Here is a 15,475-nt window from a genome sequence, read left to right on the forward strand (position 1 = left end):
TTTCTCTAGGATATCTCTAGGATTGGTCTAGGATATCTCTATGATTTCTCTAGTATATCTCTAGGATTGCTTTAGGATATCTCTAGGATTTCTCTATGATATCTCTAGGATTGCTCTAGGATATCTCTATGATTTCTCTAGGATATCTCTAGGATTTCTCTAGTATATCTCTATGATTTCTCTAGGATATCTCTAGGATTGCTCTAGGATATCTCTATGATTTCTCTAGGATATCTTTAGGATTTCTCTAGTATATCTCTAGGATTGCTCTAGGATATCTCTAGGATTTCTCTATGATTTCTCTAGGATATCTCTAGGATTGGTCTAGGATATCTCTATGATTTCTCTAGTATATCTCTAGGATTGCTCTAGGATATCTCTAGGATTTCTCTAGTATGTCTCTTGAATATCTCTAGGATTTCTCTAGGATATCTCTAGGATTGCTCTAGGATATCTCTAGGATTTCTCTATGATATCTCTAGGATTGCTCTAGGATATCTCTAGGATTTCTCTAGGATATCTCTAGGATTGCTCTAGTATGTCTCTAGGATATCTCAAGGATTTCTCTAGGATTTCTCTAGGATATCTCTAGGATTTCTCTAGTATATCTCTAGGATTGCTCTAGGATATCTCTAGGATTTCTCTAGGATATCTCTAGGATTTCTCTAGTATGTCTCTTGAATATCTCTAGGATTTCTCTAGAATATCTCTAGGATTGCTCTAGGATATCTCTAGGATTGCTCTAGTATATCTCTATCATTTCTCTAGGATATCTCCAGGATTTCTCTAGGATATCTCTAGGATTTCTCTACTATGTCTCTTGAATATCTCTAGGATTTCTCTAGAATATCTCTAGGATTGCTCTAGGATATCTCTAGGATTGCTCTAGGATATCTCTAGGATTTCTCTATGATTTCTCTAGGATATCTCTAGGATTTCTCTAGGATATCTCTAGGATTTCTCTACTATGTCTCTTGAATATCTCTAGGATTTCTCTAGAATATCTCTAGGATTGCTCTAGGATATCTCTAGGATTGCTCTAGGATATCTCTAGGATTTCTCTATGATTTCTCTAGGATATCTCTAGGATTGGTCTAGGATATCTCTATGATTTCTCTAGTATATCTCTAGGATTGCTCTAGGATATCTCTAGGATTTCTCTAGTATGTCTCTTGAATATCTCTAGGATTTCTCTAGGATATCTCTAGGATTGCTCTAGGATATCTCTAGGATTTCTCTATGATTTCTCTAGGATATCTCTAGGATTTTTCTAGGATATCTCTAGGATTTCTCTAGTATGTCTCTTGAATATCTCTATCATTTCTCTAGGATATCTCTAGGATTTCTCTAGGATATCTCTAGGATTTCTCTAGTATGTCTCTTGAATATCTATAGGATTTCTCTAGAATATCTCTAGGATTGCTCTAGGATATCTCTAGGATTGCTCTAGGATATCTCTATGATTTCTCTAGGATATCTCTAGGATTTCTCTAGTATATCTCTAGGATTGCTCTAGGATATCTCTAGGATTTCTCTATGATTTCTCTAGGATATCTCTAGGATTGGTCTAGGATATCTCTATGATTTCTCTAGTATATCTCTAGGATTGCTCTAGGATATCTCTAGGATTTCTCTATGATATCTCTAGGATTTCTCTAGTATATCTCTATGATTTCTCTAGGATATCTCCAGGATTGCTCTAGGATATCTCTATGATTTCTCTAGGATATCTTTAGGATTTCTCTAGTATATCTCTAGGATTGCTCTAGGATATCTCTAGGATTTCTCTATGATTTTTCTAGGATATCTCTAGGATTTCTCTAGGATATCTCTAGGATTTCTCTAGGATATCTCTAGGATTGCTCTAGGATATCTCTATGATTTCTCTAGGATATCTCTAGGATTTCTCTAGTATGTCTCTTGGATTTCTCTAGGATTTCTCTAGGATATCTCTAGGATTTCTCTAGGATATCTCTAGTATGTCTCTTGGATATCTCTAGGATTTCTCTAGGATATCTCTAGGATTGCTCTAGGATATCTCTAGGATTTCTCTAGGATATCTCTAGGATTGCTCTAGGATATCTCTATGATTTCTCTAGGATATCTCTAGGATTTCTCTAGTATGTCTCTTGGATTTCTCTAGGATTTCTCTAGGATATCTCTAGGATTTCTCTAGGATTTCTCTAGTATGTCTCTTGGATTTCTCTAGGATTTCTCTAGGATATCTCTAGGATTTCTCTAGGATATCTCTAGGATTTCTCTAGGATATCTCTAGGATTGCTCTAGGATATCTCTATGATTTCTCTAGGATATCTCTAGGATTTCTCTAGTATATCTCTAGGATTGCTCTAGGATATCTCTAGGATTTCTCTATGATTTCTCTAGGATATCTCTAGGATTTCTATAGGATATCTCTAGGATTTCTCTAGTATGTCTCTTGGATATCTCTAGGATTTCTCTAGGATATCTCTAGGATTGCTCTAGGATATCTCTAGGATTTCTCTATGATTGCTCTAGGATATCTCTATGATTTCTCTAGGATATCTCTAGGATTTCTCTAGTATATCTCTATCATTTCTCTAGGATATCTCTAGGATTTCTCTAGGATATCTCTAGGATTTCTCTAGTATGTCTCTTGAATATCTCTAGGATTTCTCTAGGATATCTCTAGGATTGCTCTAGGATATCTCTATGATTTCTCTAGGATATCTCTAGGATTGCTCTAGGATATCTCTATGATTTCTCTAGGATATCTCTAGGATTTCTCTAGTATATCTCTATGATTTCTCTAGGATATCTCTAGGATTGCTCTAGGATATCTCTATGATTTCTCTAGGATATCTTTAGGATTTCTCTAGTATATCTCTAGGATTGCTCTAGGATATCTCTAGGATTTCTCTATGATTTCTCTAGGATATCTCTAGGATTGGTCTAGGATATCTCTATGATTTCTCTAGTATATCTCTAGGATTGCTCTAGGATATCTCTAGGATTTCTCTATGATATCTCTAGGATTGCTCTAGGATATCTCTAGGATGGCTCTAGGATATCTCTAGGATTTCTCTATGATTTCTCTAGGATATCTCTAGGATTTCTATAGGATATCTCTAGGATTTCTCTAGTATGTCTCTTGGATATCTCTAGGATTTCTCTAGGATATCTCTAGGATTGCTCTAGGATATCTCTAGGATTTCTCTATGATTTCTCTAGGATATCTCTAGGATTTCTATAGGATATCTCTAGGATTTCTCTAGTATCTCTCTAGGATATCTCTAGGATTTCTCTAGGATATCTCTAGGATTTCTCTAGTATGTCTCTTGGATATCTCTAGGATTTCTCTAGGATATCTCTAGTATTGCTCTAGGATATCTCTAGGATTTCTCTATGATTTCTCTAGGATATCTCTAGAATTTCTCTAGGATATCTCTAGGATTTCTCTAGGATATCTCTAGGATTGCTCTAGGATATCTCTAGGATATCTCTAGGATTTCTCTAGGATATCTCTAGGATTTCTCTATGATTTCTCTAGGATATCTCTAGAATTTCTCTAGGATATCTCTAGGATTTCTCTAGGATATCTCTAGGATTTCTCTAGGATATCTCTAGGATTTCTCTAGTATGTCTCTTGGATATCTCTAGGATTTCTCTAGGATATCTCTAGGATTGCTCTAGGATATCTCTAGGATTTCTCTATGATTTCTCTAGGATATCTCTAGAATTTCTCTAGGATATCTCTAGGATTTCTCTAGGATATCTCTAGGATTGCTCTAGGATATCTCTAGGATATCTCTAGGATTGCTCTAGGATATCTGTATGATTTCTCTAGGATATCTCTAGGATTTCTTTAGTATGTCTCTTGGATTTCTCTAGGATTTCTCTAGGATATCTCTAGGATTTCTCTAGGATATCTCTAGGATTTCTCTAGGATATCTCTAGGATTGCTCTTGGATATCTCTATGATTTCTCTAGGATATCTCTATGATTTCTCTAGGATATCTCTAGGATTGCTCTAGGATATCTCTAGGATTTCTCTAGGATATCTCTAGGATTTCTCTAGTATATCTCTATGATTTCTCTAGGATATCTCTAGGATTGCTCTAGGATATCTCTAGGATTGCTCTAGGATATCTCTAGGATTTCTCTATGATTTCTCTAGGATATCTCTAGAATTTCTCTAGGATATCTCTAGGATTTCTCTAGGATATCTCTAGGATTGCTCTAGGATATCTCTAGGATATCTCTAGGATTGCTCTAGGATATCTGTATGATTTCTCTAGGATATCTCTAGGATTTCTTTAGTATGTCTCTTGGATTTCTCTAGGATTTCTCTAGGATATCTCTAGGATTTCTCTAGGATATCTCTAGGATTTCTCTAGGATATCTCTAGGATTGCTCTTGGATATCTCTATGATTTCTCTAGGATATCTCTATGATTTCTCTAGGATATCTCTAGGATTGCTCTAGGATATCTCTATGATTTCTCTAGGATATCTCTAGGATTTCTCTAGTATATCTCTATGATTTCTCTAGGATATCTCTAGGATTGCTCTAGGATATCTCTATGATTTCTCTAGGATATCTTTAGGATTTCTCTAGTATATCTCTAGGATTGCTCTAGGACATCTCTAGGATTTCTCTATGATTTCTCTAGGATATCTCTAGGATTGGTCTAGGATATCTCTATGATTTCTCTAGGATATCTCTAGGATTGCTCTAGGATATCTCTATGATTTCTCTAGGATATCTCTAGGATTTCTCTAGTATATCTCTATGATTTCTCTAGGATATCTCTAGGATTGCTCTAGGATATCTCTATGATTTCTCTAGGATATCTTTAGGATTTCTCTAGTATATCTCTAGGATTGCTCTAGGATATCTCTAGGATTTCTCTAGGATATCTCTAGGATTTCTCTAGTATGTCTCTTGAATATCTCTAGGATTTCTCTAGGATATCTCTAGGATTTCTCTAGGATATCTCTAGGATTGCTCTAGGATATCTCTATGATTTCTCTAGGATATCTCTAGGATTTCTCTAGTATATCTCTAGGATTGCTCTAGGATATCTCTAGGATTTCTCTATGATTTCTCTAGGATATCTCTAGGATTTCTCTAGTATATCTCTAGGATTGCTCTAGGATATCTCTAGGATATCTCTAGGATTGCTCTAGGATATCTCTAGGATTTCTCTATGATCTCTCTAGGATATCTCTAGGATTTCTCTAGGATATCTCTAGGATTTCTCTAGTATGTCTCTTGGATATCTCTAGGATTTCTCTAGGATATCTCTAGTATTGCTCTAGGATATCTCTAGGATTTCTCTATGATTTCTCTAGGATATCTCTAGAATTTCTCTAGGATATCTCTAGGATTTCTCTAGGATATCTCTAGGATTGCTCTAGGATATCTCTAGGATATCTCTAGGATTTCTCTAGGATATCTCTAGGATTTCTCTATGATTTCTCTAGGATATCTCTAGAATTTCTCTAGGATATCTCTAGGATTTCTCTAGGATATCTCTAGGATTTCTCTAGGATATCTCTAGGATTTCTCTAGTATGTCTCTTGGATATCTCTAGGATTTCTCTAGGATATCTCTAGGATTGCTCTAGGATATCTCTAGGATTTCTCTATGATTTCTCTAGGATATCTCTAGAATTTCTCTAGGATATCTCTAGGATTTCTCTAGGATATCTCTAGGATTGCTCTAGGATATCTCTAGGATATCTCTAGGATTGCTCTAGGATATCTGTATGATTTCTCTAGGATATCTCTAGGATTTCTTTAGTATGTCTCTTGGATATCTCTAGGATTGCTCTAGGATATCTCTATGATTTCTCTAGGATATCTCTAGGATTTCTCTAGTATATCTCTAGGATTGCTCTAGGATATCTCTAGGATTTCTCTATGATTTCTCTAGGATATCTCTAGGATTTCTCTAGTATATCTCTAGGATTGCTCTAGGATATCTCTAGGATATCTCTAGGATTGCTCTAGGATATCTCTAGGATTTCTCTAGGATATCTCTAGGATTTCTCTAGGATATCTCTAGGATTGCTCTTGGATATCTCTATGATTTCTCTAGGATATCTCTATGATTTCTCTAGGATATCTCTAGGATTGCTCTAGGATATCTCTAGGATTTCTCTATGATTTCTCTAGGATATCTCTAGGATTTCTCTAGTATGTCTCTTGGATATCTCTCGGATTTCTCTAGGATATCTCTAGGATTTCTCTAGTATGTCTCTTGGATATCTCTAGGATTTCTCTAGGATATCTCTAGGATTGCTCTAGGATATCTCTAGGATTTCTCTATGATTTCTCTAGGATATCTCTAGGATTTCTCTAGGATATCTCTAGGATTTCTCTAGGATATCTCTAGGATTGCTCTAGGATATCTCTATGATTTCTCTAGGATATCTCTAGGATTTCTCTAGTATATCTCTATCATTTCTCTAGGATATCTCTAGGATTTCTCTAGGATTTCTCGAGGATATCTCTAGGATTTCTCTAGTATGTCTCTTGAATATCTCTAGGATTTCTCTAGGATATCTCTAGGATTGCTCTAGGATATCTCTATGATTTCTCTAGGATATCTCTAGGATTGCTCTAGGATATCTCTATGATTTCTCCAGGATATCTCTAGGATTTCTCTAGTATATCTCTAGGATTGCTCTAGGATATCTCTAGGAGAAATAAATTTTCACAGGTGGCGCCACTGGCTAGAAAATTAAAAATCCTCTCGAATGAGTACCGACATGACACCTTTTGTAATTATGAAGAAACATATATTTTAAAGTGCATTATATAAAATATATGTATATTTTTAAGAATATGAAAAATAACTATGTCATGTTGGTACTCGTTTGAAAGGTCTTTTAATTTCCTACAAAACTACATATTCAAAAATTATAATTTCTCAATTTTTCATAAATATATATATCAAATTTATATAAATCAGTATTTAAACTTAAAAAATTTTCATATATTAGTTTTCTAACAGAAAATTAAAAGCTCTTTTAAATGAGTACCAATATGACATTTTTGGACATTTGGAAGTATATATATTTTTAGTTGTATAAAAATATATATATCTTTTAGAATATGAATAATAAACTATATCATGTGGGTACTCTTTTTAAAGGGCATTGAATTTCCGAGTTATCAACGTACTCAAAAGGGACTAATTACCAAGTCTTGATAATAATCAACCATCAGAACAATGATACTGGTCAGCCGACGTCTTATAATTTTTTGACTTTCTTTGATAACTATAAATTACAAAAAAAAAATATTTGAAAAAATTGCACTTATAGTTCGTTAAATTTCCCAGATGTGCATTTTTTTTTTTTTTTGTAATTCGTTCATTGAAAAAAAAAATCATAAATAAAAATAGAAAAATATTAAAAAATAAAGGTAAAGATTAAAATGAAAATAAAATTTTACTTTTGGATTTCCAAATTTTCTTTTTTATCAGTAGAAATCTATAAGGAAAAATGTAAATTTTTTTTTATTTTATTTATTTATCAAAAAAAAAATATCAACAGTTAATGTATTAATATAATTATTACTATATATATTTTTTAAGAGAGACATATATTTATATATTTTTTAATATACTCAGAGTACGGTACAATTTTCCTTAACCCAATTTTATTTAATTACATTATTATTATTTTTTTTTTAATACAATTTTTTTATAGTATAAATATAATAAAGGCATAGTATATATTTATTATTATTAATTATTAATTAAAATCTTATAATTATTTTCTTAAATATTTATTATTATTATTAATGTTAATTAATAAAAAAAAATCTATTTACATAAAAAAAAAAAAAAAATAGAAAAAAAGTGGATATAATTTAAAAAATAAATAAAAGCAAAAAAAAATGTTTTCTGTTGTTGATATATAAAAATATGTATATATTCTGTGTGTATGTGAGGATAAATTGACTTATATAAGTAATTAGTTATTAGTAATTAGTAAATTTAAATGCCGACTTATCGTAATTAAAAGTAATTTATTTTTTTTTTACTTTTTTTTATGAGAGATTTTTTAGTACTGGCTTGGATTTTTTTTCCCTTTAATTTGGGAAATTTTTATTATCCAAATGAAAATTGGGAAAATGGAAAATTTTTCAGCGTTAGAATGAAAATTTTTATTTATTTTTTTAAATAAAGTTTTTTGGAAAAAATAAATTCCTAGGAATTTTCCGAAGATTTTCCGTTTTTCTTTAAAAGAAAATTGGAAATTTTTTTTTCTTAGATCGTTTTTGTGAAAAAATGAAAAACTATAACATTTTCTTTAAAAAAAAAATGTTCGTATTGTGAAAAAAAATTCGTTTTTAAATTTTCTTTAAATTTTCCTTTGAGAAAACTCACATCAAAATTTTTTTAACAAAAATTTCTTTTAACAAAAAAAATTTCCCACCTTGCCTTTGCAGAAAATTTATAATACAATTTTCCAATATCTTCATTAAAAATTTTCTCACAAGAAAATTGAAAAATTTTCCCTTAATAAAAAAAAATTTCTCACATCTCCAATAAAGAAAATTCATACTAAAATTTTCTAAGATTTTCATTGAAAACTTTCTTAAATTTTCACTAAAAATTTTCATTCAAGAAAATTTTAAGATTTTCCTTTAACACAAAATATTTTCCACTTTACTCTTAAAGAAAATTCCTTTGCAATTTTCCAAAATTTTCATTCAAAATTTTCTTCCAAAAAAATTGAAAAATTTTCCCTTAATAAAAAGAATTTCCCACATCCCCAATGAAGAAAATTAATATTAAGATTTTCTAATATTTTCATTGAAAACTTTTGAAAATTTTCACTAAAAATTTTCTTAAATTTTTATTAAAAATTTTCTTTCAAGAAAATTTTGAGATTTTCCTTCAACACAAAAAATTTCCCAGTTTACTTTTAAAGAAAATTCCTTTACAATTTTCAAAAATGTTCATTAAAAATTTTCTTCAAGAAAATTTTTGAGTTTTCCTTTAACATAAAGAATTTTCCACTTTTCCTTCAATGAAAATTCATACTACACTACTTCCTTAAATTTTTAAAGAATTTTTCTGTCTATCAAGAATTTCCCAATTTTCCTTTAAAAGAAATTTTTTTATTACAATTTTTAAAAAAATTTTCCTTCAAGAAAATTGAAAAATTTCTCAAAAAAAATTTTCTTTACAAAGAAAATTAATTAAAATTTTTAATCACTTATTAATTATTTAATTATTCACAGACACCTGTACATTAAGTAGTTTTTTTTAATTGTTTTAATTTTTTTTTTAAATTTTAATTAATAATTAATTAATTTACTCCATTAATAATTACTTATTTTGGTGTTGATTAATTTATAAATTTATTTATTCAAATTATAGATAGCGCGAATTAATCCCCATCATTTATTTTTTTTTCGAGATCGAAATTTTTTAATTAATTAATCAATCATTTGATTAATTGTTATAAATTTTAATTTTTATTTATAAAATATAATTTATTCTTTACGTTCGGGGTCAGGTTTTGTTTTTTGATCCATCGACGACGACGAGCACTGACGTGAATGATACGGATGATTGTTATTATTATGGTTGTTGTTATGATTATTATTATTACTATTGTGATTATGATGATTACTGTTATGATGATTGCTCTGATTCCTGGGTACTAAGACGATGTTTCCATCCGCAGCTTGCTGGAGTGAGTATTCATGGGGGTTGTACTGATTACCGTCCGGGTCGCGGAGTGACTGAAAATTAAATTGTAATTACTATAGTAATTATTAAATTTATGGGAAAAGTCAATGAAACCTTTTTTGTAGAGAATTTTATTCTCTACAAAAAAGTACTGATTAGTTTTTGGCGTAGCTCTGATAGTTTGAGAGATATTTTGGATTATAAGTTTTGGAAATGGAAAATTTTTTGAGTTATATTTCTTGGGAAAAGTTTTAGTGGAAATTCCATGGAAACTATGGGGTTTAGGGGAAAATTTATTGAAATCTTTTTGATAGAAAATTTAATTTTCTACAGATTTGGTTCTGAGCAATTTTCCCCTATCTGCAAGAGTTTTCCCAGAATTTTCTTCAAAAGTCTTTAAGTCAGAAATTCAAAGAAAAATTAATTTAGAATTTTCACTGAAAAAATTTCCCAAATTTTCCACGTCTGTGATAATTTTTCGATTTTCTTTGGAAATGAATTTTCCAATAGTATTTTCACATAAATTTTCCCATTTAATTTAATTAACAATTTTCCAATTTTCCGGATATGAATTTTCCAATTTTCTTCGAAACTTTCTTTGATAAAAAATTATAATTTCCCAATTTCAATTTCCTTAAAAGAAAATTTACGATTTTCTTCAGAAAATGAATATTCCAATTTTCTTCAATTTTATTTGAAATTTTCTATGAAGAAAAATTCGTTTTCCTCGGTATAAATTGTCTTAAATGTAAATTTTAAATAAAACTTGGAAGAAAATCGGAAAATTCATTTTCCAAAAAAAATCTAAAATTAGAACAATTTCCCGATTTCCTAAATAATTTTTTTTAAAAAATTAGAATTTTCCCAGTATGAATTTTCCTCAAAGAAAATTTTCGATTTTTCATAAATTTTCCGACTTTTCTTAAAAAATAAATTTTCCACAGTTTTCCCAAGCTTTTCCACTCCTACTTTTACATCAAACTTTTTTTCCTCCTTAAAATTTTCATAACTCCCAAACTGTCACTCCAATCAAAAAATTTTTCATGACCTTTTTTACTCACAATAAAATTTCCTACAAATTCTTTCCTTATCACTTTTCCATATCTCCAATACTTTTCCCCCAATTTCCTCTCAAACTTTTCCCTTTCAAAATTTCCCATTGCCAAAAAAAATCATCTCCTTAAAATCCTTTTAACTCGCAAACTATCATTCCAATCAAAAAATTTCTTAGGACCTTTTTTATTCTGAATTAAATTTCCTACAAATTTTCTTCTTTTCATTTTTCCCATATCTCCAGTAGTTTTCCCACAATTTCCACTCAAAGTCCAAACCAATTTTTTTTTCTCAAACGTCAGAAAATTATTAATTAAATAAATTAATTACCTGCAGTACATGTCTGTACAATTGTCCAAATTTTTCTTTAGACCTCAGTATCTCACTCTGCAAATATTCACGGTCGCTCAACAGTCTCAGCTTCCGGTCTCTCATTTCTTTAACTTGATCTGCGAGACTCATAATCTGGTCCAATTTTCTCTTCCGACAATTTTGAGCCGCGACTTTATTTTTACCCCGTCGTCTTATGTCGCGTATTAATGACAATTGAGCTTCACTGAGATCATATTTACTGAGCCGCTCATTAAATTCGTCCATAGGTAAATTAATTATGTCATGGACCGAAATTGGGACATTTAATGCCCGCGCGCGTTTTTCATCTCTAGTCAAATGTTGATCTTCTGACTCACTTTTACGCACTAGAAAAATATTAATCATTCATTATTTACATTTACTATGACCCAGTTATTACGATAATTAATTAATTAATTTAATTAAAATTTTTTTTTTACTTTTTTTGTCGCGAGTCAACGGCCGCATCGTTCCTGAGCTGTCTGGAGGTAAATGATACGTGTGATTGTGATGAATGTGTTCCAAAGATGTTCTTCCAGGTACGTGGTGTACTAAAAAAAATAATTACCATTAATTAATAAATATAATTTATTAATTTATTTAGCCGCGAAGATTTGAAAAATTGGCGGGAAAAATTTGGGTCTTTATTTATTTATTTTTTGGAGGCATGGAAAGAGATAAAGAGATAAATTTTTTTTAGAATCTATCGAGAAAATTCTGGAGAAAATTTTGAGACCAAGAAGAAGACTCTAGGGTAATTAGGGCCGGAATTATAATTTTTTGAAATTTAAATTTTAAATTCGCGCATTTTCGCGGTTTTAATTTTTGAATTTTTGAAAAATTGTGGCTCTGAAGCTACTAGAGATTAAGGAATGAAAATTTAGAGGTGTATAGAGGAAGGATTGAAGAAACTTTTGAGACCAAGAAAAAGACTCTGGGGTAATTAGGGCCGGAATTATAATTTTTTTAAATTTAAATTTTAAATTCGCGCATTTTCGCGGTTTTTATTTTTTGAATTTTTGAAAAATTGTGGCTCTGAAGCTACTAGAGATTAAGAAATGAAAATTTAGAGGTGTATAGAGGGAGGATTGAAGAAACTTTTGAGACCAAGAAAAAGACTCTGGGGTAATTAGGGCCGGTGTAATTAATTTCTTAAAATTAACTTCTAAATTCCAGTTAAAAATTTTTCTTTTTTTGCTAATTAAAAAAATTTTTCTTTGCCAAATTAATGAATAATTACATTGATTTCTTGTGAAGTCGATACTGCAGCTGTACTTGACATCAGGCGCAGCTGCACCATCAATTGGACTATAGGGGTGACCTGGACCCACGGCTCCAACGCTCTGAGGATCGTACTCGTATTTAATTGGAGTCGAGTGTCCATTATGTCCCAATGGTGATCCTGCATAGCAAATAAAATTTATTAGACTTCTGAGCTCAATGAAAATTTTAGAAAATTAAATAAAAATATTTTACCTGTTCCTTGCTCTTGGAAATATCTTTTGCCAAACATTTGATGTTTCTTTTGTGCGACCGGTGGTATTCTATCAGCTTGACAACGTGTATTGCCATTCCTTCCATTAACTGTGTAATTACATTCGTATTGCATACGATATTTACTGAAAAAAAAATTAAAAATTCAAATTTTTTGATTTATTTTTTTGAAAAAATTTTTTTGATAAAAATGACTAGTATTTCCGTATTCCTGATTAAATTCCACGTAAAATGAGTACCCACAAGCCTATATTCTGTTCACTTACTATTCATGTAATTATCCAGTAATTAAAAAAAATTAATTAACTACTTATTAAGTCCTTTATCAGAATATATTGATGTGGGTACTCAAACTAACGGAAATTTACTCCTGAATTCACTGGTGGTAACCAAAATTTTTTAAATTCCAATTTTCAAAAATTCAAAATTTTTTTTTTTATCAAAAATGGAATTGTCAAAAATCGGCTATTATATTCTTAAAGAAGGTACAATTCCACGTAGAATGAGTACCCACAACCCTACTTTCTGTTAACTTCATCCCCATGTAATTACTTAGTAATTAAAAAAATAATTAACTACTTATTAAGTACTTTATCAGAATATATTGATGTGGGTACTCAAACTAACGGAAATTTCCTCCCGAATCTCGTAGCAATCTCCATTTTTCTCTAAACCCAAGCTACAAATAAAAACAACAAATAATTACCTGGCATAGTCCATAGAATAATGAGAATCGGCTTGTGTATGGCTAGAATTTGATCCTGTATCCATAAACTCGTTGTCAGACAGAGATGGGACTCGTTCACTCCCCATACTACTTACCGCGCTGTCACTCGATGCATCAAGACGCTCGTCAGTTATCGCGCAATTCAAATTAGTAACTCCCGCGTTATTTGCACCGGTCCCAGATGTTTGGCCCGATAGTCCGCTTTGTACGCTAGAGGTATTCGTTGCTCCAGTTCCATTGTTACTTGTAGTATTGTCCCAATTTCTCATTCCGTACATTCCTAAAAAAAAAAAAAAAAAAAAATTAAAAAAAAAAAAAAAAATAAATAAATTTCCAAAAAATTTTTTTTATTTTTATCGAGTGACAGATAGAGCTTATAAGACATTAGTCACTCGATAGCATGCATACATTTATTATTGTTATGATTATATTAAGTCACGTATTCTGATGATCGCGAGTTCTTTGAATTCTTATTAACACGCGTCAGCTATATTACATTTATTTACATCTTAGATAATTTATATATTTATCATATATATGTACTAAGTCAATTAATTAATTTAATTGACTTAATTAATGTAATTAATTAAGAAAATTAAATAAAAAACTGAAAAATCGGCGGAAAGGTTTAAAGGAACGGAAGTTCAAAATTCGATATCTTGAAAAGTTGTAGCCGAATTTTAAAAAAGTTTGAATAAAAATTGTAGCTGAGTGTCTAAGCTTTGGTATAAGACCAAGAACGTGAATAAATTTTGATTAGAACGGAAGTTATGAATTTTTGAAGGCGGGATTTTAAAACGGAAAAGTTAAAAATTTGAGTGGAGGAAGAAATCGGCTTCGATATATCGAAAACTATCGATCCTACGTTAATTATCGATATTACAAAAATTTTAGCTTCGAATCTCATCTGACGAATGAGCCCGGTCCCGTTTCTTAATTTTGATAACTTTCGAAGTTATGAATTTTTAAAACAGAAAAAAAATTTTTCAACACACAATAGTCGATTAAATATTTATTAATTATTATTAATTACACTTTCTAATTATTATACTAATTCATTAACTCTCTATTATTAATTAATAACTCACTCTATTAATAATTTGGTGAATTAATTTATTTATTTAGTTTGTTTATGTAGTAAATAATTAAAAATTCACTAGAAGTTTAAAAAAATGAATAACTTGAATTAAACTCGACAGTAAAAATAATTTTACCAAATTATTTAATGACTCAGCAATTTTTCAAACATTCACAGAAGTGATAAGAGTTATTACATCTTATCATTACGATAATTCACTTTTTTTTTTATTTTCATTATTATTTTTAACTTTTTTTTTTATTCTGTATTTCGTAATTTTTATTTATTAATAATAACAATAATTGTTATTATTATTATTATTATTATTATTATTATTATTATTATTAGTAGTAGTAGTAGTAGTAGTATTTTTTATTAATAACAATAATATAAATAATAAATATGAATAAATTAATTTATTAAATACTCAAATTTGAATTTTTTGTAATGTCCCGCGGCAAATTCAAATTTGAAAGAAAATTATCCATTTTAGAATTTGAATTTTGAAAAAAGTTCCCGCGAAATATTCAAGTTTAAAAATTGATGATAAATTTTTGAATCTAAATTTTTAAAAAACTGCCCGCGAAAAATTCAAATTAAAAAAATATTAATGAATATTTGAATTTGAATTTTTTTTTAAATTTCCCGGAAAAGATTTAAATTTAAAAAAAAATAATAAATCTTAAAATTTGAATTTTTGAAAATTTCCTGCAGCAAATTCAAATTTTAAAAATCATAATGAATTTTTTAATTAAAATTTTAAAGAAACTGCCCGCGAAAAATTAAAATTTTTTAAATATTAAGAAATTTTAAAATTTTAATTTTTTTTAAATTTCCCGCGACTAATTCAAATTTCAAAAAAATAACAAAAAACATTTGGATTTGAACTTTTAGAAACGTTCCCGCGAAAAATTTAAATTTAAAGAATAATAATAAATTTTTGAATTTAAATTTTAAAAAAATTTCCCGCGAAAAATGAAAATTCTTTATTCTCGGACACACAATAACATTTTTATATTTACAAACAATTTAAATTAGTAATAGTAATTAATAATATTGACAATTAAATTAAATTA

The 15,475-nt window shown here is 29.6% G+C and overlaps 1 protein-coding gene across 3 annotated transcripts in view; it reads right to left on the reverse strand.

Annotated features, from left to right (window-relative positions):
- Nucleotides 1-8,275: 8,275 nt before the first annotated feature.
- The window catches only part of LOC103579191 (endoplasmic reticulum membrane sensor NFE2L1), a 65,671-nt gene continuing 58,471 nt past the window's right edge, over nt 8,276-15,475 (reverse strand). For 2 of the 3 annotated variants that reach the window (XM_014444832.2, XM_014444833.2), the window contains exons 10-15: nt 13,301-13,601; nt 12,577-12,719; nt 12,341-12,502; nt 11,541-11,651; nt 11,080-11,447; nt 8,277-9,749 (exon numbers count right to left, since the gene is read on the reverse strand). In XM_014444832.2, the coding sequence (XP_014300318.1) occupies nt 9,498-9,749; nt 11,080-11,447; nt 11,541-11,651; nt 12,341-12,502; nt 12,577-12,719; nt 13,301-13,601 (1,337 nt within the window). In that variant the 3' untranslated portion in view covers nt 8,277-9,497. Of the gene's footprint in view, nt 9,750-11,079; nt 11,448-11,540; nt 11,652-12,340; nt 12,503-12,576; nt 12,720-13,300; nt 13,602-15,475 lie in introns of all 3 variants that reach the window. The other variant, XM_014444834.2, reaches the window with a different exon arrangement.

This window comes from Microplitis demolitor, chromosome 9 (assembly GCF_026212275.2).
Source record: "Microplitis demolitor isolate Queensland-Clemson2020A chromosome 9, iyMicDemo2.1a, whole genome shotgun sequence".
Taxonomy (NCBI): domain Eukaryota; kingdom Metazoa; phylum Arthropoda; class Insecta; order Hymenoptera; family Braconidae; genus Microplitis; species Microplitis demolitor.